This window comes from Bidens hawaiensis, unplaced genomic scaffold, assembly GCF_021521415.1.
Source record: "Bidens hawaiensis isolate Kalapana, Puna unplaced genomic scaffold, B.hawaiensis_p1.1 tig00034755_1, whole genome shotgun sequence".
NCBI classification, from domain to species: Eukaryota; Viridiplantae; Streptophyta; class Magnoliopsida; order Asterales; family Asteraceae; genus Bidens; species Bidens hawaiensis.
Genome location: NW_027496043.1, coordinates 76,355 through 103,161, shown reverse-complemented (window position 1 = coordinate 103,161; position 26,807 = coordinate 76,355). Strand labels below are relative to the sequence as shown.

At 32.6% G+C, this 26,807-nt stretch overlaps 3 protein-coding genes across 3 annotated transcripts; 2 read left to right on the top strand and 1 right to left on the bottom strand.

Moving 5' to 3' along the window:
* The first annotated feature begins 2,915 nt into the window (after nucleotides 1–2,915).
* Nucleotides 2,916–7,266, top strand: LOC143586660 (E3 ubiquitin-protein ligase SINAT2-like). The gene is made up of 4 exons (XM_077068150.1): nucleotides 2,916–3,034; nucleotides 4,992–5,279; nucleotides 5,828–6,214; nucleotides 6,897–7,266. The coding sequence occupies exons 2-4, from the start codon at nucleotides 5,079–5,081 to the stop codon at nucleotides 7,215–7,217; spliced, it is 909 nt and encodes a 302-aa protein (XP_076924265.1). The 5' UTR covers nucleotides 2,916–3,034; nucleotides 4,992–5,078; the 3' UTR covers nucleotides 7,218–7,266.
* Nucleotides 7,267–10,065: 2,799 nt separating this feature from the next.
* LOC143586659 (putative protein kinase At2g41970) lies at nucleotides 10,066–13,736 on the top strand. Its single transcript, XM_077068149.1, has 7 exons — nucleotides 10,066–10,192; nucleotides 10,279–10,535; nucleotides 11,792–11,918; nucleotides 11,993–12,266; nucleotides 12,670–12,802; nucleotides 12,907–12,993; nucleotides 13,608–13,736. Exons 1-7 carry the CDS (start codon nucleotides 10,099–10,101, stop codon nucleotides 13,734–13,736), a joined length of 1,101 nt encoding a protein of 366 aa, XP_076924264.1. The 5' UTR covers nucleotides 10,066–10,098.
* Nucleotides 13,737–15,077: 1,341 nt separating this feature from the next.
* LOC143586653 (carbon catabolite repressor protein 4 homolog 1-like) lies at nucleotides 15,078–21,839 on the bottom strand. The gene is made up of 11 exons (XM_077068145.1): nucleotides 21,603–21,839; nucleotides 18,880–19,588; nucleotides 17,913–17,999; nucleotides 17,084–17,167; nucleotides 16,916–17,002; nucleotides 16,744–16,830; nucleotides 16,598–16,651; nucleotides 15,804–15,895; nucleotides 15,592–15,706; nucleotides 15,379–15,517; nucleotides 15,078–15,266 (listed from the first exon to the last, which is right to left on the bottom strand). Exons 1-11 carry the CDS (start codon nucleotides 21,758–21,760, stop codon nucleotides 15,121–15,123), a joined length of 1,758 nt encoding a protein of 585 aa, XP_076924260.1. The 5' UTR covers nucleotides 21,761–21,839; the 3' UTR covers nucleotides 15,078–15,120.
* Nucleotides 21,840–26,807: the final 4,968 nt, after the last annotated feature.

The window sequence follows — 26,807 nt, the reverse complement described above, 5'->3', positions numbered from 1 at the left end:
TAATTGTAAAAGTATAGAGTAGACGAATTGGTGTAATTTTAAGGTTATACAGCTTGTTGTTCAGTGGGTTGCTTCCTCCGGGTTGTGGTGGGAGCGGTGCGACTATTGTCACTTTATTTATAAAAGTTTACAGTTAAAAAAACACAATTAAAGACACAGGGGGTTCAAACCTCACTATCATTAATTTATATGGGAGATATGAGGGATGACCCTAGTCCTTATCTCACCCGGTTTTACCGGCTCCTCGCTATCGTGCCGTTTGGCGGGCGTGGAGGTCGGGTTTTATCCGAGGAATCCCACAATAGGTGTACCGCTAGGGGCTCTGTCCGTTCGGACTCGTAGCCGGCTCGGGCTACCTTTAACCACTGAGGGCCGCGTACAAAGTATCCGGCGTTACTTAGCTGGTCGTTAAAAAAAATAATTCAAACCTTAAATGCGGGAAATCCCATGACATGTTTTCCCATGTGACCTAAATGAAAAGGCTTAAAACGGATATAAATCCACGTTTTCTTACTTTAATTTATTATATTTTATATTATATGTTTTTTGGCACACGAGCAACATATATATATTTTTTTAAACGGCACATATTGTTTTTTAACAAGCTGAAATATATATTGTATACTGTATAGTATGTGTATTTATATTTGATTACAAATAGAAAAAAAAAGATGGTATATTCAAACACCACCTTTATGGTGTTTTTACAATCCTATACGGCTTGTATGGGGCTATACAACATGTACAGACGTTTCATGACTAACAAATATACGGAGGAAGCAAGATGACAGCCTTTTGCAGTCTATACGGATCGTGTAGCCTCTATACGAGTCGTATAGGCTTCGTGGATCGTATAACCCCTATATGAATTATATAGGTAGTTTTTTTTAACTTTAAAAAAAATACAAAATACAGAAATAACAATCGATATGATTATAAAATAGAACACGCAATTTAAAAGTACATATTTTGCTCCATGCTAATTAAACAACTTACGAACAACAAGAGCGTTTCGGGTACCGATATTTCGAGAGACATGTATCGAAATAAAATCGATACCTCGAAATGCTCATTTTATTCATACGTTGTCTTTGCATGTAACAAAATATGTACTTTTACATCATGTGTTTTATCTTAATACCTTGTCGGCTATTATTTCCTATAGGCTATATCTTTTATTTTTTTTAAGTAAAAATAAATAAAAATATGGCTATACGAGTCATATAGCGGCTATACGAGCCTAAAAGCCTATACGGCTCGTATAGGGGCTATACGAGACAATGAAACAGAACCTAACATTCGCGCGACACAAACTGACATAATTCTGGATCTATACGGCTCGTATAAAGGCTCTATACGAGTCATATAGGTTTAACTGGTGTCTAAATAACTAACCTGGTGTGTATATAATCCAAGCCTAAAAAATTTAAAATACTTTTAAATATAACTATAATATAAAACTGTTACTTAAACTTAATAAAATAATTAATTAAAATAATATTTTATCTGTTACTTTTTCCTATAAATTTTGGATAAGTTTACCACTAGACCAACACATGAATTTGAGTTTGTTTTACCCATTATAGTGTGTGTGTGCGCGCGTAGGCAAAGTATAGAATGAAAACTCACTTGAGTTGTGATATATATATATATATATATATATATATATATATATATATATATATATAATTTTTGTTTTTTATTTTGGATTTGGTGTCTTTAATAAAGTGTGAGCCTAAAGACGTAGTCTGGTTTCGCTAGCTCATGGGACGGCCCTGTATGTATGAATGTTCGAGTTTTGTAACAGTTGGTTAAGGTTTAAAATTTCTAAATACTTTATATGAGGTTTAATATTAGTTAAAGCATGTATTTTAACAAAGAGAATTATAGAAATAGTTACTTCAAGCAAATAGTTAATTCATCAGCTTTTTTATATCTTAATAGTCAAGTTAGGAAAACAAATTAGTGCAATAGTAATGTGATACATGACTTTACAGAGTCATCAATGTATATATTTTTTTGTTAGCCTATCAAACCTTCCTATCATGTATATCACTTTAAAATTTAAATAAATTTGATATATAACTCAAATTTCGTGTATCGTCTTTTCACTCGCATATCATCATCAATCACTCTTTTTTTATATCGAAAATGTACAATATGCAATCACAACACATTATGTACTCTCTTATCCATGTTATCTCATATTTTCTAAAAACAACGCTATTATGATTTATGAATGCTTTTAAACACTTTTACTACAAACAACTTTTTATAGGGAGTAAAACTATACTTTTCTTTTGAATGACTAACACAACCTTCATAATCCTACACCTTTATTTAAATAAATTACATAGCTACTTAAAATGTGTATTATTTTTCATATAAATCAACTTAAATATGTCATCTGTTTTTATTAGTCTATTTTCACTTAAGAAAAACCAAATATATATCTTTTTACACTGGACACACATTGATATTCCTAGCCATGAATCTTTTTTTGAACAATCAACAAAGCCCAACAACCTAGGTACACTCATTGGAAAAAGACCATCAACGCTAACGATCATAAACAATGTTGGTGACCCGACCCATCACCAATTATAGAGAAAACCCACCAACCCGAAAACCTACTATGGTAAAACCATGGATCACGCATGACAATTTTTTATCACGAACGAGACTCGAACCATCAACCTACCTTACAAAAAGTCATCTGGATACCGCTAGAGCACGAAACTACGAATAAATAAATTATATACTTCCTTAAAATATGTATTCTTTTTCATACAAATCAATTTAAAACATTTATTTATTACTCATTTTCACTTTTATATATACTTAAAGAAACTAAATCTATAACCAATATGTTTTCTTCTGTATGTTTTTACCTCATCAGACGACTTTCAAAAATCAAATATCAAAAGTTCAAAAACCCTTTCTATACGTTTCCTTCATCAATTTCCGAAGCTTCACTTCATTTTTCTTCAATTCAACAGCAGATTCAAACAATAAGCTCCAAAATCTCATCTGGGTATCTCTCTAATTTCAATCTTTTTATGTTTTTCACCGTAAAAATGGGTGCTTTTTTATTATTTTACCTGAATTTTGAAATGGATTTTGTTTAAATTAACTTTTTATTTGAAACCCATGAATCTCTTTGTGTATTTGGTTGATTTCTGAGATGGGTTTTGAATCTTTTGATCAAATGAAACAGGTTTTTAGTAAAAAAAAACCCTAATTTTTTGAGTCATTTTATGTTTTTAACTGTAAAAATGGTTGCTTTTTGCTTAATTTATTTGAAATTTGAAATGGGTTTTGTTTAAATCAACTTTTTATTTGAAACCCATGAATCTTTATCTTATTTGGTTGATTTCTGAGATGGGTTTTGAATCTTTTGATCAAATGAAACAGGTTTTTAGTAAAAAAAAAACTAAATTTTTAAATGTTCTGGAAATTTGATTGCATTTTGATTTTGGGTTCTTGTGTTGTCATTTTCTTGCATTTTGCTATTTAGGGTTTATTTGGTTTGAAAAATGCTTACTTTACACCATTACACACCCAATTGGAGTAAGTATTATAATTTTAGGGTTTTGACATTTTGACCATTTTTCATCTGATTTAAACTGAAACCCTAATTTTTTCTTGATTTCTTGGATATTATTTACATAAAGTTATAAGCTTTTGTGAAATTCTTACTTTGATGTCAGATGTTGAATGTTTTAGTCACTTTATGCCAAGAATTGGTTTTTGATCAACTTTTTTTTAATAATTCAATTCTACCTACTTTCTTGCCAAATGCAGAATATTAGGTTGATTGATGTTAGGAATTCCACATGAATTATAATCTTGTTAGGCAATCACAATTTCTGCTTGTTTGTTTCTGTTTATATATTAGTTTTCAAGTTATTTAGTGTTAATTATTGGTACTAAAAGTAGCTAACTAGTCCTGAAAGTAATATTTATTTTAGTGATAGCTGAATTAGATGATCAATTAGTTGTTGGGGCTATATCTATTTATTTCTCTATAATTATATCTTCTCAATGATTGTAAGTATGTTTGGATTGATTATTATATGTATAGATCTGCTCTTAATTTCCTTGCATTTACTTGAGTTGGGTTGGTGTAAGAATCTTTATATTACTAAATAGTAGTAGTTCAGAGTTTCACCTACCTGTCTTACTAGATTTTTTTGCTGGTTTTCTTGTTATCAGTGGGATTTTTAGACATTAATTTGTGGTGTACGGATTTGCGTTTAACTTATGAGAGCTCGAGCTCAGCTCGTCTCGAGCTCTATTTCTAAAGCTCAAGCTCTGCTCGTGAGTAGTTTTTACTTTTTAAGCTTGAGAACTGCTCGTTTATTATTTATTAGTTAATTTATATACATTTATATATTTTTATACGTATTTTTTCATATATAGCATGATATATATTATTTAGTTATTTTTATCGTAATTTTATATTAGAATAATAATAGTTATAGTATTTAATGTATTATTTAATTTTATATAAATAATAGGCTGGTTTAGGCTCATGAGCCAGCTTGTTATTATTTATTAAGTAGTTAGGCTCATTTAGGCTCGTGTGCTAACTTGAGCTCGATGAGGGCTTGCCTCATTTATTAAACAAGCTTATTTTTTGGCTCGAGCTTGTTTAAGCTCGGCTCGATTTGAGCTAGCGAGCCGCTCTTGAGCTCGTTTACACCCCTAATGGAGACGGGTAGTCGTTCCACTTTATGCTTATAGTCTTGTACTGTACAATATAATACAGCACACTATATCGTAATTATGTTTAAATCTTTAAAATAATTAAACCTTTAATTAATAAGCTATGGTTCTTTGATTCGCCGGCTTCACATTGACCATTATATTAGTATTATACACATTTGGCCAAAATTTAAAGATTTTATTATTCAATACTATAACATCTTTGTAAGCTAATATATCATAGCATATTCTCATATATCTCTTCACACTTTATGTTTTAACAGATGCTGCAAGTCTTTCAAGAACATTAAAACTCAAGCTAAATTGCTAGTTTTGAATTTTGGATCAAGAAAAATATTATTGTAGTTTCAATGGCGCCAGGTGGCGGTGTGTGTAAAGATGTTATTGAATCTCACCCTAAATCTTTGAAGTATGATGTGGCAACAACAAAAACTGATAAAAGTGTTACAAGAATTGCAACAGGAAAACATGGAATGCAATCAACAAATGGTGTTCATGAGCTTCTAGAGTGTCCTGTTTGCACAATGTTAATGTATCCTCCAATTCATCAGGTTTGTTTATACATTGTTTATAAATTAATGAGTCTAAATAATTGAATTCACTTGTAAAATTTCTCTCAGATTTAGGCGAAGTCACTATATATATATTTTTTTGAAGTTTTATAGCCAAATAGGATTTTATGTTACAAAGAACTTTGTTTTTTTGGAGAAAATTATGCTTTTTTTTTTATAAAAAATTTCACACGCGAACTATTTGTTGCTTATGCAAAAATAACACCCCCTTTTGCTTTCATTTTGGTTTTTGAGTATATAATTTCATGGGCATAAACTATCAGATGTTTACTTTTAACTCTGCATAGTTTTGTAGAAAATTACTATTTTCTGGAAGTTTTAAATCTAAATATGATATTATTATGTTATAAAGAATCCATCTTTTAGCTCTTCATTTACAATTTTTAGTCATACTAAATAAAAGTTCATATTTTTAAGCAAAGAAAACCGTTATTCAACATCAAAGTCAGCTTTTTTCTTGCTAACAACTTCAAGATTTGCACCAAATTAATTCACCATTTTGCCTTTTATATCTTTTTTTCTTGTAGTGCCCAAATGGTCATACTTTATGCTCAAATTGCAAGCTTCGTGTGCACAATTGTTGTCCATCATGTCATCTTGAAATGGGAAACATAAGATGTTTAGCGTTGGAAAAAGTAGCCGAATCTTTAGAACTTCCTTGTAGACATCAAAACCTCGGATGCCATGATATCTTTCCTTATTATAGCAAGCTCAAACACGAGCAAAATTGCCGTTTTCGCCCCTACAATTGTCCCTATGCGGGGTCTGAGTGTTCAATCACTGGGGATATCCCGTTTCTTATGACGCATTTGAAGGATGATCATAATGTTGATATGCATGATGGATGCACGTTTAATCATCGGTATGTTAAGTCTAATCCGCATGAAGTTGAAAACGCCACGTGGATGCTAACGGTAAGCTGTTATAAGTATTATTGTGATGCATAACATTCTTATTTTTGAATTTGTTTTTTTTATGTATATGGTAACTTGAAGACTGTGTCCTTCAACTTCGATAAGTAAAAAAAACGTCCAGTAGTTCATATCATCATATGTGGTCAAACTCTCCGTTTTTTACGCCAACTGGTGCTAACCTTTTCTATTAGTTTTTTAGAAATGACTATTGTGCACTTACAACTGACGGACAAAATTATATTTTTATAAAGAAAAAAACAGAAAATAGTTGTCAAAAGTTACACATTTTGTTTTTAGTTTTAAGGGAAAAATAGTCATTTTGAAAAAAAAAAGTTAACGCCAACTAATGGAAACGACAAAAATGTGACAACATATGAACTTCAAGGACGCTTGTATTATTGAAGTTAGAGGACATGATCTGCAAGTTCCCCATACATAATAAAGGGCAAAACGTCGAAAACTGTAATTACCTTAAAAAAATTATTTATTTTTTGCAAAAATGTCAACATCAGTCATCTTTATGTATTAACTTAGTAAATTATCAAAATTTTCCAAACAATCAAAAGATTTGATTATCTGATTATTACAACTGTTTCGACTAAACACTAAACCCTGTGCTCACAAATTCTTGTTCACAAAATGGTATTTTCGGAAGAAAGATAAAGTCCTGTTCTTTTTGCAGGTATTTAACTGCTACGGACGGCAATTCTGTTTACACTTCGAGGCGTTTCAGCTTGGAATGGCCCCGTTTTACATATCATTCTTACGGTTCATGGGCGAGGATACCGAAGCCAAAAAGTTTAGCTATTCATTAGAAGTTGGAGGGTACGGACGTAAATTCACATGGCAAGGAGTCCCACGAAGCATCCGTGACAGTCACAGAAAAGTTCGTGATAGTCAAGACGGGCTCGTGATTCCAAGAAACTTGGCTTTGTTTTTCTCAGGTGGAGATAGGCAAGAACTTAAGTTAAGGGTTAGCGGACGGATATGGAAAGAACAGTGAGTCAATGAAAGTCAAACTGAGAGACGGGTCGGGTTTGGGTTTGTATAGTTGGGTCGGGTGGGGTGGGTCGAGGATTGACGGGTTGAGTTACGAGGATACGCAAATCGAGATGTTTATGTTGGAAGGATGGGGAAGGTGTTATTGTTGATTTATGTGGTGTCTTGAAATTTATGTTTTGTGATATGTTTGGTTATTTGGAAACATGAAATTTGTGATCTAGTAGTTTGTTATTATGGTGGTGTGATAATTGTCATTGTTCATGTAGTTTGATGTTGAATATTGTGGTTGGTAATGGGGTACAACAAACCGGCTTAGGAGCATGAAAGGTTAAACTGGTCCAAATCGATTCAGTTCGGTTTAGAACTGGTTTTTTCTCAAACCAGACTGGCTTTAAAACCGGTTTGGTAGTTCAGAAGGGGAACCGGTGATAGAACCAGCGGGCTAGGTTGGGCTTGCCGTCTTGGGCCTGGTTTGGTTGAAACTGGTTTTTTGTCAAAATGGTTTGGGTTGGTTTGCAGTGAACCGTTTTAAGTAAAGAACCGTATAAAATGCATAAACTTGTGCAGATTAAGATAGTTGCGATAGATAAAACGGGTATGTGATTGCGTCTTTCTCTTCTCTTGATTAAATCTAGCATGCAATATCATGGAGAGACTCGATAAATATCAAAATTCTAAATAAAGAAGCGTACAAGCACATGCACCTTTTGTTTTAATTGTGACACATAAGATGGTTATGTAATTGTTTATCCCGGTCTTTCTGACCCACTATTTATACCAAACACCATTTAACAATTATATTATGTAGTTCTCGTAGTTTAATGCTTGAAATTGGTTAAACATTTAACACTCCCATTCATCTTAACAGGGCGTTTGCTCACCTACGTGGCACCCCATAAACGCTTAACGCCTCTACATGACTACACATAACCATAAACATGGACATTGTCTCTCCTAGTGTTATCCAAAGAACAACGCTCTCTACTCTTGAATCCCATTTTCCACCAATTACCAGCATACACACATTTATTTTTTATTTTTTGTTGATTCACGCATTATGTTATTTAATGCGGTGAAGCGAAACCCTTACGCATCTTCATGGGCAAACCTTTATTATTGTGGTCCGGGGTCTACACCTCACCCTCACCCCCCATGGTGTTTTTGCTCATTAATGTAAATTTACCCGTTTGAAGATTTTTATACTTTCGTCAAGAATATTGAGCCCAACCTCCCCTCATTTTTATGAAAATTTTTATACACCCTTCATTTTCATCCAAGCCTCGTTGCTGACATCTTCTTTGTAGGATGTTTTTCACCTACTATGCAGGCCTTTTTTTATTACTTTTTTTATAAAACCAGGACAGATGTTCGGTTTAATATTACAAATTACTCATCCAATGCATTTTGCATGCACAAGGACTCAAGGAGACTCATCTTGATATAATAATATGAGTTGGTGTTAAATGCTAATGACAATAATAATAATGGTATTAGACAACTGGCTCATCACCAACTACTACTATGAATTCAAGATTCCACTCCACGAACGTGCAGGCATGAACAACCCACCCATATTACACATATATACATATATACATACATACATACTACATCAACATTTAACATCAAACATTCACCAAAACACAATCTTGCTTTTGACTTTCGGCGATTTGAGGTATGCAATTGTTACTTTGTTCATCAAGATTAGTTCAAGTTGCAGGTTATTTTGGTGTAATTTTTAAGTTAAGGGTTGTAATGTAGTCGAGTCGTGCCGAGTCAGGGTGTGACCGAGCTCGAACTTAAACTAGATGGCTCGAGCTCGGGTCATTTTCTTGGTCGAGCTGAAAAATTGCGTTTAAAGCTCGAGCAGAGCTCCTTTAGATTTTTTTACAAATTTTGATATATAAAAGAAAAAAATATAATTTTAACATACGTATTATATAAAATTTATAAACTAGAGAATTTATAACGTTATATGTTTTATTTTATTTTATTTTTTTTTATAATTTAAGGATCGAGTGGCATAATATATGTATAATTTTTACTATTATTTTTTTTTTGAAAATATGCTATTATTATATATAGATATTAAAATTTAGGGTTTAATCTAAATGTGACCCTGGCTTGAGCTCGTCTCGTTTAGAAATCAAGCCGAGCCGACTTGTTTAGAATTGAGCTTTTATCGAGCCGAGCTATTTTCAAGGGAGCCGCGAGCCACGAACTTTTTGAACAACCCTAATTTTGTTATGCATCTGTTCGATGAAATTACTTAACGGGTTTATTCACAATAAATTTGGATTTGATCAATTGCATACAGAAAGACTGTATCTTTTCAACGTTCTCAAGGGTGCAAATGAAACGAGCCCGATCTTGGGTCGTTTTGACTTATGAGAGCTCGAGCCAGGCTTGTTTCTAGCTCTTTTTCTGAAGCTCAAGCTCCGCTCGTGAGTCGTTTTTTGAAGCTAGCTCGGCTAGTGTTTTATTTATTAAATAATTTATACGCAATTTTATTTATTTTTATATATTTTTTAATTGATATTTTATACATAATGTATATAATATAGTATGTTATCATAATTTTATTTATAATGAATTTTATTAATTATTATATAAACATATATTTATTACTTAACAAAAAAGTTATATATATAATGGGCTCGTTTAGGCTCGCGAGCTCAATAAGTGAAACTCACGCTCGGGGGTTCATTTATTAAACAAGCTTATTTTAAGGATCGAGCTCGGAGCTATCTCGAGTAGCACACCTATTAGTGATTATCATGTAATGTATCAAGATTTTCCAAGACTGATTAGTGATTACCATGTGTTAAATCATTTCAGATTAAATCACAGACAAAAATATATTGTTTAGTATCCTTTCAAGAATGTCTTGTTGTGGAGGTTCTGTAGAAGATGATTATGTTGGTGGGCCCACAAACAATGTCACGACAGCACCGCCTCGAGGACCGCCTTACGGAGGTAACTAACAACACACAGTTTTTATAAATTTTTATAGCTTTTTAATTTTATAAACTTTTTACAAAGTTGAAGTTTTTGTGATTTAGGGAGTAATAGAGGAGAACCAAGGAGTTCAGTGCCTGCAAGAAGTGGGGCCCAGCAAAAGGTGTTGCCAATCGAAACACCAGCATTATCGTTAAGCGAGTTAAACAAGATTACAAGTAGCTTTGGTACAAAATCTTTGGTTGGCGAAGGTTCGTATGGTCGAGTTTTTTATGGAAAGTTAAGTACAGGAGAAGAAGTTGCAGTTAAAAAACTGGATACCAGTTCTTCAACTGAGTCTGATAATGAGTTTGCAAACCAGGTTAGAGCTTTGAAAATTTTAATTATTCATAATGTTAAATTAAATGAGTTTGGCCCGTTTTGACCGGAAAAATTGACCCGTTACTCAGCCTGTCATTTTGCCAACTCTATACATATATGTAACAACCAGTGGCGGATCTAGACGGAAACCTCAGGGGTAACGTTAAAAAAATATTTTTAACCGTATTTCATACAGTAAAGGAATATTTTTTACCGTATTTCATACAATAACCGATTTTTTTACCTTATTTCATATAATATATATATTTTTAACTTGGTGTTAGACCAATATTATCATTTTCTTGGAATTTTCGTTTAAAAATATTGCTAGTAAGATTTTGTCGGTTCATCTTCCAAGTTCCTGAATTTTAGAAGAAACAAAATATAAACCCTAAATCTCTAACCAATTACAATTTACATAATCCAAATATTCAATATGCCATAAGCAATCATTCAAAGATTCAATTGCCCATAAACACATCCAAATTAACAATTTATATAAACAAATTAACAATTACAAATTTAGATAAAAGTAGAAGAATGCTTAAACTAAACAATAGAAGTCGAACCATGGAAGAGGGACTGAGAAAACTCTGACCGTCACTTACTCGGCTGCGACGTGGAGGTGCGGTGATCGAAGGAGGGTAGCAGGGAGTCAGAACAGTGTGGGGTGCAAGCAGCGTGGGGTGAACAATGGCTGAATGAAACTTTGTTTTGTTAAATATTGATGTCTAGCCTAAACAAAATACCCAAGGTAGGGATGAGCAAATTTGGTACTGACCGGTACCGATACCGAAATCGTTACCGATTTGGTACCGGTGCCAAAGTTTTGAGTTTCGGTATTGGTACCGGCACCGGTATTTCCGAATTTTTTGCCTTTGACAGTACCGAACCGAAGATTTCGGTACCGGTACCAAATATTTGCGACTTCGGGACCGGTTGGTACCGGTCTCATCCCTAATCCAAGGGGAACAACGAATGATGGTTTTAGTTGGTTTGGACTTTAATTTGGTTGATCTTTAAAATTTGGTTGGGCTTTAATTGGTTTTACCTTTTAATTTGGTTGGGCTTTAAACAAATAGGGGTAACGATATATTTTTTCAGGGGTAGCGAAACACGAAAACTAACCGAAAAAAGAAAAACTTGTGCTACTTACGAAAAGTTGAGGGGTAGCGGTGGCTACCCCTAGTTACATGCTAAGTCCACCACTAGTAACAACCAACTGTTAACATGCACGTTTCACTCGTTTATTTGCAGTTATCGGTCGTTTCAAGGCTTAAAAACGAGCATTTTGTTGAGTTGCTCGGGTATTGCTTGGAGGCAAACAACCGCATCTTGGTATATCAGTATGCATCGATGGGTTCGTTGCACGACGTATTACATGGTACATAAATGTAACTTCTCTTAATCTTTATTTTAACTTTTTAGTTTTAACTTTTGGGAGTTTTGTAAATATAGGAAGAAAGGGTGTAAAAGGGGCGGAACCGGGCCCAGTGCTGAGCTGGACTCAGAGAGTTAAAATCGCGTATGGTGCAGCAAAAGGGCTCGAGTATTTACACGAAAAGGTTCAACCTTCGATTGTGCATCGTGATGTTCGGTCCAGCAATATTTTATTATTTAACGATTGCCATACAAAGATTGCTGATTTTAATTTGAGCAATCAGTCGTCTGATGCTGCAGCTCGGTTACATTCGACTCGAGTTTTGGGAACGTTTGGATATCATGCTCCAGAGTAAGTATTTGTTTCTGTTGATATGCGTGGGTTGGGTAACGGGTCAAAATCAGTTTTGATCAAACACTCAAAACGACTATTTTCTTTTTAGGTTGGGTTGACCTGTGTCACTTTTTATTATTTTTTTGTATAAAATAATTATTAGAGTAAAATATGAATGCATCTTAAAAAAACAATTTAAGAGGTTATATGCGTTAAAAATTTGTTTTCAGCCCGTTAGTGTTTGGTCAAACGGGCCAAAACAAGTTGCGGTCAACAACTGAAAACATTATTTTTCTTAAAGTTGGATTGACCCGCGACACTTTTATTTCTGGCAAAAAATTATTGCAGTAAAGCATACACTTAAAAATGTTCGTTTACGGCCCGTTAGTGTTTGGACATAACATATAATATTTTGATTCAGGTATGCAATGACGGGGCAAATAACTCAAAAAAGTGACGTTTATAGTTTTGGAGTCGTTCTTCTGGAACTTTTGTGTGGAAGAAAACCAGTTGACCACACAATGCCAAAAGGGCAACAAAGTCTTGTAACTTGGGTGTGTCTTTTTTACTTGCTATTGATAATCTTTAATACTGTTTAGGGACAAATAGGTCATTTTAGCTTCAATGCTAATTATGAATGAGATCTTGCTTGTAACAGGCAACTCCAAGGTTAAGTGAGGATAAAGTAAAGCAATGTGTTGACCCGAAGTTAAATACCGACTACCCTCCAAAGGCGGCCGCTAAGGTATATTTCTGTTTTTTTGTTTAATTTTTATTATTTTCATTCGGGCTATGTTTTACTTTTAAAAGGAAATATGTGAAATGGGCCAAAAGTCGCTTAAAATGTCTTCCTAATGCATTGGATCAATATGTCGAAAACTGTAGTTTTATTAAAATATAATAATTATTTTTAAAGGCACAAAACAAAGAAAAGGAAAAAAAAGTTTAATCAAAATGTCTTTTAATACACACTATTTATTTATAACTAAAATAATAGTAATCTCATACAGAGCCTTGACCCGACTCGTTTTTACTCAAACCCAATTTGACCCGATCCAATTTTTCTCAACCCAAATTTCATTAGCCGCTAGCTTATACGAATCTGGGACCTGACTTGACCTGTTTTGGCTCAGGACCGATTTGACCCGAACATTTTAACTCAAACCCAACTTGACATGACCTGTGTTGACTCAAACCCATCTGACCCAACCCATGTAGACTAAAACCCAATTTGACCCGACCCATTTTGACTCGTTACCAAACTTGTTTCATATCTACTGATTACCAACCACTCACTTTTACACTAATTAAAACTGGTTAACTCGCTAACGTTTTCTTTCCTGTGTCTGGGATACTCAGATGGCAGCAGTCGCAGCATTATGCGTTCAATATGAAGCAGATTTCAGGCCAACTATGACAATTGTTGTAAAAGCTTTGCAGCCACTATACAATTCAAAACCAGCAGCCACAGAACCTCAACTTCCTTAAACAAATTCCTAGAATCCATATTCGAGTTTTATCGGGAAACGTTATTAGCTTGAATCGTATATTAGAACCAATTATGAGATTGCTTCATCGATATCATGGTAAAAAAAAATTGAACTGGTAATATAGAGTGTGTTTGTAATTTGTTAATTTTTCAAGTTTTGTATGATTTTAGTAATTACCATGTTTTATTTGTGCCGATTTAATTCAATTGTTTTTACCTATACAGCTACTAAATAGTAAATACGCACGTGTACAATAGGTAAACTAGATTATCAACAAACTTGTATATTTTAAAGCGTTTTTAACAATACGTGAAAATAAAGTAGATACACAAAATCATTTCACCTATCTTATAACTATAAAGTATAATATCGTCTACATCATTATTTTGCAAACTCCCTAAACTTCATATTAGTTAACAGGTGCAGATTTAGTCATTTATGTTTATAAAAAATTGCAGGTCTCATCCGAAAACCAAGAATACTACTACATAGGCTGTCTTTATTTCAAATGTTGTAACACATTTACAAAAAGTTAAAGAACTTAATGTATTACAACTTTTGAAATAAAGGAAGCTTTCGGTAATTTCCTTAGTTTAAGGACAGGACATGCAAGTTGGTATAAACATAAAAGATAAAATTATGGGCAAAAATAAAAAATCCGAAGAAAAAAAAATTGAGCATAAACAATAATGCATTCAAAATCAAACTCGACCCGTGAGCTATTATATTGAACCAAGGATATCATATAAATTATCTTTCTATTAAAAAGAAAGAAGAAACAAAAACAAATAAGACATGTATATGAAAAAAGGGTAGTAAAATAAACATGATACAATAGTAGATCAATTAACACCTTTAGATCTACTTTTCTTACCTTTTGTTCATTGCTTTCTCTTTTTTTCTTTTCTTAACTTCTATCTTCAAGATTTTGCTTTTTGACCGAACCTGTAATGACCGATACACAAGATTAATGAGTCAACCAAGTCGACTTAGGGGTTCCAATGTTAATAATCCTTTAGTATTTTTTCTTTTACCAAATACTGGTAATAAAAATATAGAAAGAATTACACGAATGGTCCCTATGGTATGTCCAAATTTCACTTTTGGTCCTCAAGTACGAGAAAGTACGCAAGTCCAAACTTATGCATAAACGTAATTTATTTGGTCCGTGACATGAATGGATAGTTAATTTCTTCTGATAAGTGGCGTGAAATAACTAAGATGCTCTTGATACGTTACGTTTATGCATGATCTTAGACTTGTGGCGGAGGACTAAAAGTGAAAATTTTAATATTTATGCAATATGATCAACCAACCCTTTCGGAATCAAGAAATCAAAAAGGTATATATTTGAAGTAATAAATGCTTGCCTAAAAATGAAACTAACGTCTAGCACGAGGTTTGCAACGGAACTCAGCCATTAATGCAATATGATCAGAAGACCATTCGGGTGAAGGTAGTGCTGTGTCTTTCCTTAAACTATCTTCATCCAAAAGCTCCAACAAAGATTCCACACTCAAACTGTCGACTGAAAAACACATCATATGTAAAACTCATAAAATAAAGAATAAAATGTGGATAATAATAATAATAATAATAATAATAATAATAATAATAAAGAGTGGCAATAAAATATGTACCTGAGTAAAATATGTAATCAAGGGTACCAATAAAATCCCGTGTGCAATTTGTAAACAACGGTTCGTTTGTAGTGGGGTCCACTCTCTTCTTTTGTTGCTCATAACTCCCAATTCTTGCAAAAGACGAATACGCACTAACCTGTAATACAATTTTATGAAAGTAAAGTATTTTGAAGAAACAAAATTAAAAAAATAATTGAATATTTATATTACCAGAGGCAAAGTATGAGTCAATTTAGTGGTGGGTCGAAGAATCCCGAGCGGGTCAACTGCTAAATCTGGATGCATCGGGTTAACTTTCCCCATTGCTAAAAGTGCATGAGGAGCACTGCAAAATTCAAAATGGTCATTTTTAACAATTTATATTACATGAAATTAAACAATGATTATAATTAAAATTTATATTAAGTAAATACAAAACAAACCTTCCAGGAACCGAATTAAAATCTCCACAAACTAACATTGGTATATCTGCACTCGCGGCTATCTTTTCTAAACCTTTTAATAAAGTATGAACCTGAAATTAATATAATTAACTAGAGTTAACTACATCACTCAACCGTAACAAAGATGGTCCCTGTAGTGGATGAAGGCTAGCTTGTAAACGAACCGAACGAACACAAACGGGTTCGTACGTTTTTGTTCATTTATATTAAACCGAACAGACGTACGAATTTTCTTGTTCATGTTCGTTCGTTTTATACAAATGAACATGAACATGGCTTTTTGTTCATTTAACTAAACGAACGAACATGAATACATGTCTTGTTCACTCATTTACGTTTGGCTATATATCAATCATGTTCGTTTGTTTAAATATTGGTTCAAATATATTCATTACTAATGTCTAATATTAATTCATAATCAATTGGAATTTCGTATTTGAAAAACCTTTGGATATCTTTGTTTACTTTTAAACTATTGGATGTAATGATCATGGTATTTTGGACTTAAGAGTTAAGAATACATTTACTTTTGATAGGTGTTCGTTCAAAACTCTCATTTATGTTTATTTTCTTAACGAACAAACACAAACATGAATGAAGATTAGAAAACGAACACGAACACGTTCAATCATTCATTTTCTAATTTCTATACGCGTAATTTTAAAAAAGTGGGGACTGGTCTGCAATATGGGCAAACTACAGGGACCATTCGTGTAATTAACTCTATTAACTAAAGCTGTTTATTTTTTATAATTAGAGGTTAAAAGAATAACCTGCCATAATTTAACATCCTTTAGATCTTGTTGAACATTCACATGGGTGTTTGCCTACACACCATAAAAAATAAATATATAAATAAATGTTAAAGCTTAAGAAAAATTTAAATAATTAAAAAGATACATAAAATGCCATGTCATACCACACAAACAAGTTGTCGTTTCCCAGGATTATCAACACCGTAGTTACTGAACTTTGCTTCTAGAACAACAATTAATGCAACATTATCCTGTTACACATCATAAAAACTATATAAAAATAAATAGAAGCAAAAATAAAAAAAAAATGAATTACAAGAATGATAAGAAAGACACCTTAACAAGCCGATTTAGAGCGGTTTTCTTCTGAGCACTGGGAACTAAAGCATCTGTTAAAGATTGTGCAGCTTTATTAAACTCAACCTGCAAATTCAGACCTATATTTAATTAGTATATCAATGGTGCTAAAATGTTACTAAAATAATGCAAATATATATTTTATACCTCGTATTTTTTGACGTGTGAAAACCTATCTCGACGGAAAAATGTAGCACATCCATCGATAGTCATAACACTGCCATTGAAAACCTGCAACCAAACAACAATCACAAGAATCAATAATGAACTTTTTTTATCCATTTTCAAATTGTTGAAAATACATAAGTTAAATATGATTGAAAAAAGAAATTCATTATTATAAGAAAAATCCATTTAATGTAGGCCTAAGGCCTGTAAATGAACCGACCATTCAGCGGAAAGTTCTGTTCATTTAATTAAACAAACATTAGCACATGTCTTGTTCGTTCATTTGCGTTTGTGAATGTCCGTTTACATTCGTTCATTTACTTTAGTTTATATAGATTCATTTATGCTTGTTTATTTACGTTCTATTAAATATTCATTCAAGTTCATTCATTACTATGTTAATTGAGAAATCAATTTAAATTTCATATTTTAAAACCTTTTGTTTTGATATCTTTGTTTACTATTGAAATACAGGATGTAGAGATAATGGTATTTTAGACTTTAATAATAATTTCACGTTTACTTTTAGGTGATGTTGGTTTATGTTGGTAAATTGTTCATTTAGAATATTAACGAACAAACATAAACGAGCACGACCACATTATTTTCTTAATGAACATTCGTTCTCGTTAGGTTAATGTTAAATATACGAACATGAATAAGCCCTATTTGTGTTCGTGTGGTTCATTTGCAGGCCTAATTTCTTAAATGGTTTTATCCATTTGTTAAAATAAAAATTTACTACCTATAAATCTGAACTTCATAAAAGTATTTAAAACAATAATAAAAGTATAAGTATGAAACATACCTCGGTTGTTTTCTTCTTATATAGAGCCTGATAACCATGTTTGTCGAGCTCAGGTGCAAAAAACTCTTCAAAATGATCACTTTGAATCTGAAAAAAAGCTAAAGCATTTTTAGCTTAGCTTTTTAACCATCAAAATCAACTTAGAAATGTGCACATTTAAAATGATTGTCATTGTAACATATCAGAATCAAATATTCAACTGCAATGAAATGAGCCATAAAAGATTGTGTTTGGATGTGCTTCTGTTGTTTAAAGTTGTAATAATAAATAATCAACCGTAAGTATTTTGACGAATTCTAAATATTTAGAAAAAATATTACCAAAAATGTGCAAAAAACAGCATTATTGTTAAAATAAAGGGGCACGTGTCTTGTGAGATGGGAGAAAAAATCTCAGATTAGAATCAAAAAGGGGTAAAAATACTTATTTTACATGTTTACTCTTCAATAACCATTTTTGTTGAGTCTAAACAAGGCCACTTTACTCTTCGGAAGTTAGTAATAAATCAACTGTTTTGAATATCTGAGTATTTCTGATTATTTAAGAAAATAATACTTAAATGGGACATTATTGTAAACAAAACAAATTATTACTTGTGAGATGGTACAAAAAAAATCTCTAAAATCAGATTAAAAAGAAAACATATTTATTTTACCCTTCAACCAGTTATGTTAAGTCTAAAACAAGAAAAAAGTTCCTGTTTAAAATTGACACAGATTCAGAAAGAAAAATATTGTTTTGAGCATTTATAAATTTCTGATTTAAGAAATAATACCTAAATGAGCAAAAAACAACATTATTGTAAACAAAAGAATTACTAGTTGTGAGATTGTACAGAAAAGTCTCTCAAAATACTGAAATAGTTTCAAAGGAAGTAAATTCGCAACTAGTAGTCTTATTTGACCCTTTGAGAACGATTATCAAAATTTAACTCCATAATCAAAACATCAAATAATCAAAATTCTACCTCTTGAAGACAAACAATATCTGCTCGATATCCAACAATCTCTCGTAACAAATTTTGTCTACGATACGGCCAAGAAAGGGCCCACGAAGGACAATAACTGAACATATCACCCGTAGCAAATGTATCCGACAAAATATTATATGACAACACAGTAAACGTCCCCGAATCCAAACTCCCCACTGCCACATCAGCGTTACTAACCGAAACCAACCGCCGTGGACTCGGTGACGGAGCCGGAATCACCCGTGACGTCAGTAAAGTATTCGCTGATCCAACAGTTGACTTTGACTCAACATCAACCACCACACATTCAAACTTCAAAACGTGACCAATATCATCGGCGGTTGGTGTGTAAGTTTTTAACCGCCCGACTTCAAACCATGTTTCACCACCGTTCCTATGTGTCACAGCTGCAGGATATAACGGTGTGGAAACACCGTTTGATAAGCTTTGACTAATAATATTATTGTTGTTATTAAATCGGCCAAATATTTCTTCTTCTTCGTTTCCGTTTTCGTTAACGGCACTTGTGGCGCGTTCGTGAAGAACGCGATGGTGTTGCCACGCATCGGAAAAACATTTAGGAGAACAATGGTAACTTTTAGCAACGGGTATTTTAGCCTTAACGCAACCTACACATTGTAAAGTAGCTTGTTCTGATGGATGTATGCTGCAGATTGTGACTTTTTTATCACTATGTATACGATACCTGCAAAATTAGATGAGACTGCTAAAATATGTGTTTTTCTGTTGTGAAAATTTGTAGCAATCAGATGATTAGTTGTTTGAACGAATGACAAAATCTAGAGGTGTTTTGTGAAATGTGGGTAAGAATCCCTGAAACTTGGTAATAAGGGGTAAATTAGTCATTTTATGCCTACACTTGTACTAAAGATGATATTTTTATAGCAAATAAACCTCTAATGAGGATACTCATAAATGTAAAAAACCTTCAAATTTCTAAATAGCAAAACTCAAATTACGTAGAAAATCTAGGGCGAATTTAAAGAGGACTTTTTTATATAAAAATCTCCCTTCTTGTGACTACTAATAATTAATTGAAAAATGTCAAAACAAAAAAACGACACAAATGAAGTAAGAAATCTATGGCAATACTTACAGAATAGTAAAAATTTATAAATTTTGGTTATGCAAAGGGTGAATTGATCATTTTAAAATTTTTATTTCTATACTTGTATTAAACAGTAAACATAAATCTCTATGTCAAAGAAACCACTCTTTCCATGTGGCAAGTGGCTACTAATAAACATTGTTAAATACCTATACAGAAAATATACAAAAAAAAATAATAATAATAAAATACAAATGAAGCAAGAAATCTAGTAAATATATATGAAATTTTGTTATAACTTACAATAAGAACTGAACTTGTCATTTAAACTTTTTTATCAGTATAAACGTATAATTATACTATAAACATGAAGTTTTTATAGCACAAAAACTTCATATTTCATGTTACTACTGACTATCATCGAAATTTTACTCCAAAATTTACAAACTACCATACTATGATCCGATTGCCCGTAAAAGGGTGATACACTAATATAGCTTAAAATTATGGTTTAGATACTAGCCAATGCTCTAAATCTATATCCTTCAACATTTTACCACCACTGATGCATTCAATAAAAGAAACCAAATTACGGTAGTGTCCTAAGTTACTGCAAGTACTAGACCAAACAGCAATACGTTTTATATTCTTGGACAAAACTTGGTGCTGTGTTGGTAGAGGGGCATTCATTTCAGAACCAATAATATGTTGAAAACTGCATAAATCGAATAATGCATTTGTATATGGTGCTTTGAATGTGATACACTTGACAGTTACATAACCACCACAATTTCTTTCTCCCAGTACTTCGATTATCTTCCATACACAATTTATAAGTGTTTTATGCGTATTTGGTTCTTGCATTTCTCAATGTATTATTGGTTCTATAATCTCACACATAGCTAAGCTACTAGTAGTGTATAGTCTAGTAATCCATATATCATAAAACATAGCTAAGAAAGACAACACAAACAATCATGCATGAGTACTAATACTGAAAGTTGTAAACTACCAAATAGTAGCTACAAACAAAACAACAAATAGATGAAAAAAAGCACTAAACCCTACGCAAGTACCTATACACTACCCTAAAAGGTCTATATGCCCACACAACACTAAGAGCATGTTTGGGATTGAGTTGAAAAAATGCTTATTGGCTTATTTGCCTTTTCAAAAAGCCATTTTGAAAAGCCAGGATTTGGGGCTTTCGGAAAACTGCTTTTTAACCCTTTCAAAAAGCTAAAATAAGAAAGATTTTTGTGATTGCCAAACACATTTTAACTTATTGGCTTTTTGAAAACACAAATAAGCCAATAAGCATTTTTCAAACTCAATCCCAAACATGCTCTAAAGCAAAGATAATATACTAAGGCAAACAAAAGTATACACTCCCAAAAAAGGTAAATTTCCCTAATCGTACTAATGACCATGGTTGTAAAAATCTCAATTAATCGCTAGTCCCGGCCCCACCGCCCGACTAGCGATTACTACAACACTACTAATCACATCAAGTAACAAACTTTAATATCTTTAAATAGCAAACTAATGCATAACACACCATAAAGCAACAATCTTTCACACTCTAAACAAGCATTAACTGGTATAAAACTTCCAAATTCAGTTAAAACCACATAACAAACAAACAACTAACCACTTATATCTCAAGAACTGCCCGTCGACCGGCGCAGATTCCGCCACATCATCCGCAAACACAGTCTGATCAGCGCCACGAAGCAGCACGTACGGTGAAAGCTCGCAGCCGACAATCGGAATCTCAGACGGCAAATGCACTCTCAGCACACTCAGCATGCTTTCAATCACAATAACATAACCCTAATTCACCAACAATCAATAACAACAATAATGATAATAATGATGATAATGATAGTACTCGGCAGACACGTGGCGGATCCGCCATTACTGTTTGTATATCATCAATTGAGCTTCTGGTGAGAAGATCGTGAGGAATTGGTGAGTGGAGGTTGAAATTGGAGTGTGGAATTGAGTGATTGAGTGGTTGATTTGAGGATTAGGGTTTGATTGAGAGATCTGTGTAGTTTGATTTGGGAATTAGGGTTTTAATAATAATAATAATAATAATAATAATAATAATAATAATAATAAAGATGAAGACGATGACGTGTTTAGTGTCTGACGTGTTAAAGATTTTGTGTGACTGTGATTTTATTGTGTTTGGTATTGTTTTAATTTAGTTTTTAATGAGTTCATGAAAATAACATATTTAGGTGAGATAAAAGTTAAATTTTTCTTCTTTTAGGTAGGTTGAAAATGACATCTGCTGCTTAGTGTTTGTGACATACGGATGAGCAAATTCGGTACTGGTATCGAAATCGATACTGGTATCAAATCAGTGTCAAAGTTTTGAGTTTCGGTATCGGGACCGGTACCGGTATTTCCTAAATTTTTTACCTTTGGTATCGGTACTAAACCGAAGATTTCGATACCGATACCGGTACCAAAAAATTGCGATTTTCGGGACCGGTCGGTACCGGTATTGTACCGATCTCATCCCTATATATCAATATTAAACTACCATGAGCCAAATGGGTGCGGTGTAATAGTTTAAACAATAAAGGGCAGAAATGCCCCGGCAAACTGTAATAATTTCTCATATTAAATATCTTTCATTTACTCATATTTTGAGACCCCAAATGTTGGTATTAATTTTTGTATACTAAAAAACATGATCTCATAGTCACTAACCGTAGGATGCCTCAGAATATGAATATTATAGGTCCATACATAAAATCCATTTGCATTTCAAAGTTAGTCATCCATAAATATAAGGTACAAACTAAATAAACCACAAATATGAAACTAAAACAATGACAGTAAAGGTTTATCAAATCTAAATGTATTTTTGCTACTTGTGCATAAATACGCGTTCAGAAAATACGTATCGCATGAACCCCCAAATCACACGCTGCTGCTTTGGCCTGGTGGCCTGGGAATAAAGTTACATATTAGACTACAAGTCTACAAATCTGGGTTAGTATTATAATCCCCAAATTCACATTCATTATGTGTAAGCCGGCGCTTCACAGAGAGTTTGTAAATTCATTATCTACATCATCAAAACGCCTACACTAAAAGACGTCTTAACAATCCAACATAAAATCCTAGGGCATCAACAATTAAAGTTCTACCCAACATGAAGTTCAAATGACTTGTAATTGCGGCACCTGCAAAGATAACAAAACATGTCATGATATGAAAACTAATCTGAAATTTGTAAGATAAACTTAAAAACATATGCATTACTTAATATAAGAAAGCAATGTCACAAAGGATCCATGATATGACTTCATTGAATATAACATATCAGTTTAGGTTTTCACAAAATAAATATAAGAAATGCATGAAGGTTGCTCCGTCAAACAAATGTGTTTAGCGTTCAATTAAAATACGGTGCATGCCTTCTCTATTGTTCAAGAAAACGATCTCTACGATGCATTGTGGATCGTAAACAAGAATTCAATAACTACAATTTCAAAAAACTCCTTTTCGCATTTGCTACTGTGACTATTGGTGTTCGAAGTCAACGTTATTGTTATCCCGCCTATTCATTTCATTTTTTCTATTCATTTACCTTTTATTGATTAATAAAAAGTAACGGGTCTCTTTCAATATTTAATTTTTAATGACCTATAAATCTTTAGGTAATTTAAAAAAATGGGGTCTAAAAAGTGTTTGACTATTATAAAAATAGTGAGATTATAAGTGTTCAGATATTCTATATATATAACTCCGGGAATTTTTAAAAATTTTTGTGCCTTTGAAAAAAATGTGCCCCAACCTGGCGCCCACAGTGCCCAACCTTAGAGCCGGCCCTTTTTATAAGCTATTTGTATGGAACTTAACATTTTGAACAAGTTTGTAAATGAAAATGCCTATTAAAGGGTTGACATGTACTAAATCCATCTTAAGCTATAAATCAGTTCTTTAAATAGTTATTCCGACATCATCTTTCTACCTGATCATAAAAACTTCTTCATTTTCTCGTCTCAACTAAGGTTATACATAAAAACTTACGTTTATTATATTATATTATATAATATTATTATATATATTATACATAAAAACTTACGACCCGCTGAAGAGGGATTTTTGTAAACTTGATCGAATTGAAGTTTTTACCTTTTTGTGCCTGTGATGTTTTGCGTCGATCTCTTTGTTTGGAGGGTATTTTGGTAAACTTGATGGATCACATGTATATAACTTAAAAAAGGACTTGTAGTTTTGAAGTTTAGAATTCCTACATGCTTTTTACATTCTCACATCAACTCATTTAGTTATATTGATTCTTGTAGTCTTTATTTAAACAGTTTTTTACAAAAGCTAAACACAATTACTTTAAATAATACAGTTGACTTTTAAAGTCAACTAATGTTAATTAATATTTTTGCTATAGTCTACACAGATGCTATGAAGTGCACACACTCAAGTTGAGTGTTTCTGTATAAATTGATATCCTTTTGGATCCATTATTATTTTATTTTTTCATGTTTTGTCTTTTGGTTGTATTAAGTGCCAGTAACGTACTGTTTTATCGTGATAAAATGAAATTAGTGAATGTCTCACAAACTCGTTGCATTGCGTGAGCAATGTACTAGGCTATATTTTACAATCATAAAATTTGTTAGCGTCTAAATGTTTGAAGGGGATTATAAGCTAAAACCTTCGCAACAGTTGTGCTATTCGGTTTTAGGTAACAGGTCTAACCAAGTTAGCCTATGACTTGTAACATGCTGGCACACTTTTATGTAGTTTCTACTAAAAAGGTATATATATCTCTTAATTATTAACGATGCCTTAGTTTTTTATAAAACAATATTATAATAATACTTACTTTAATATTTGAGATAAAAAGTTTATTATTTTAATTACTAATAGACTTTAGCTGCCTTTCAAGTGAATTAAAAAAATCAGACTATAGCTGCCTTTCAAAAAAAATAAAACAACAGACTTTAGCAATTTTAACCCATTTGACCCATTAGCAAAAAGATGTATTTGAATGTTTGACCCATTTATAAGCGAACGGGACAAAATTGCTACATATGATCTTTTATAGCTGGCAAAACAGACAGATCAGATTGGTTTGTATGGATCGGTATGAGTTTGGGTCACAACCGGCTGCTTTGAAAGATGTTACTTTTGGTTCGGTCAAGGATTCCCAATCCTAGCTAAAATATGAGGAAATATATTTAATTCTCTATTTTTTTATATGTAAGTTGTAACTGATGTAATTAGGATTTGGGCTTATATTTAATTTTAATGGACTAGACTTACTATTATTTTTATTTGAATTTGTAAAATAATTTGTCAATTCATCTTTATTACCTAGTTGGAATTAATGGACTGATTATTTTTTGGATCTTAGTATTCAATTTTAATGAAACTAACATCCTCTTATTGCACACATAGTGTTTATACTAAAAGCAATTACCAGGCATGTTTATGGTGTTGTAGCTCTGTGGGTAGTGAATGGCGTCATGTACTCATGTATGCTCATTTTCTTTTCTGGAAATATTTCAAATGAAACATCCATTATAGGCTAACATTTTATGATAAGCAATATACTTTTGGTAGCTTGGGTCATGCACTTCATGTGTTTATTAACGTGTTTAACCGCGCCTAGAACCTGCAGTAATTGTTGCTTGAGTTGTACTATGCATATGCCGGAATATTTATAAACTTCCAGCCTATAGTTAGGCTTTTTTTATATATATAGGTAAACATCTACTTATATTATATATGCACTTGTGAATAAGGTTTATATATTGACACCTTATTTAGGAAAAAAAAAGTAGTTTAATTTGTCGTTTTGCGAATTTTATTATTTTGGTTTCGTGTTTGCAGCTATGGGATCCTAAAAATAAGGCTGCATCTGATACAGATTATCTCCTGTTAAAGCTGTTATGACAACAAGTTCTTGCAATTTCAAATTGGAAGCCTTAAATCCCTTAATAAAAGCAATTTAATAGTAATAATAATAACGTTTCATTAATTTACAAAAAAGTTGCATTAGATGTAGTCGCATTAGACCTAATACAACCTTTTTGTCAGATAGCGCGACTGTTTCTTTAAAATGCAACATTTTTAAAACATTGCATTTGAAAGAAACAGTTGTATTATCTAACAATAATGCAACTTCATCTGACGCAGCTTTTTTTATAAAATAAAAGTTGCCTTAGGCCAATTTTTTAGTAGTACTGTTATGACTCATCTAGAGTAACAAATAGCAGGTGTGTTACTGGAGCCATTTATAACTACATGCAGCAACTTGTTACTAGCTACAATGTCTCAAAGTCAGTTGTGAGCTTGAGTTTGAGATTATGTCTATGTACAAGAGATACATATACATGTCTATAGTTAAAGAGGAATTTTAGTATTATCATTGAATAAGAACATGATTCTATATGCATGCTCATCTTATTCCTTTTTCTTTGACAGGCATCATTTGAAAAGAAATTTTGATAGTAATGTAGTGTTGCTTTTAAACTTATGTTTTCTAAAATTTTTTTTCTTTTAATCAGGCCGCCTAGAAACATTTGACACAGAGGATTGACAATGTCGATGGAAAAACGAATGGTTGGCATTTCTCTCGATGTTCATGTGTGTATTTTGTCAGCAAGATATATTTATATTTATTTACACTTCTATTACCCCCCCCCCCCCCTTCTGTTTTTTTATCGCAGGCTATACTAAAATAACATAAAATAAACTTTTGGGTCAAACGGATTGTGTTCGGGTTAACCCGCGAATGTGTTTCGTATTCGGTTCACGTGTCTAACACGATTTTCAGGTTCACGTGCTGGGTTAAACCAGTTACCCG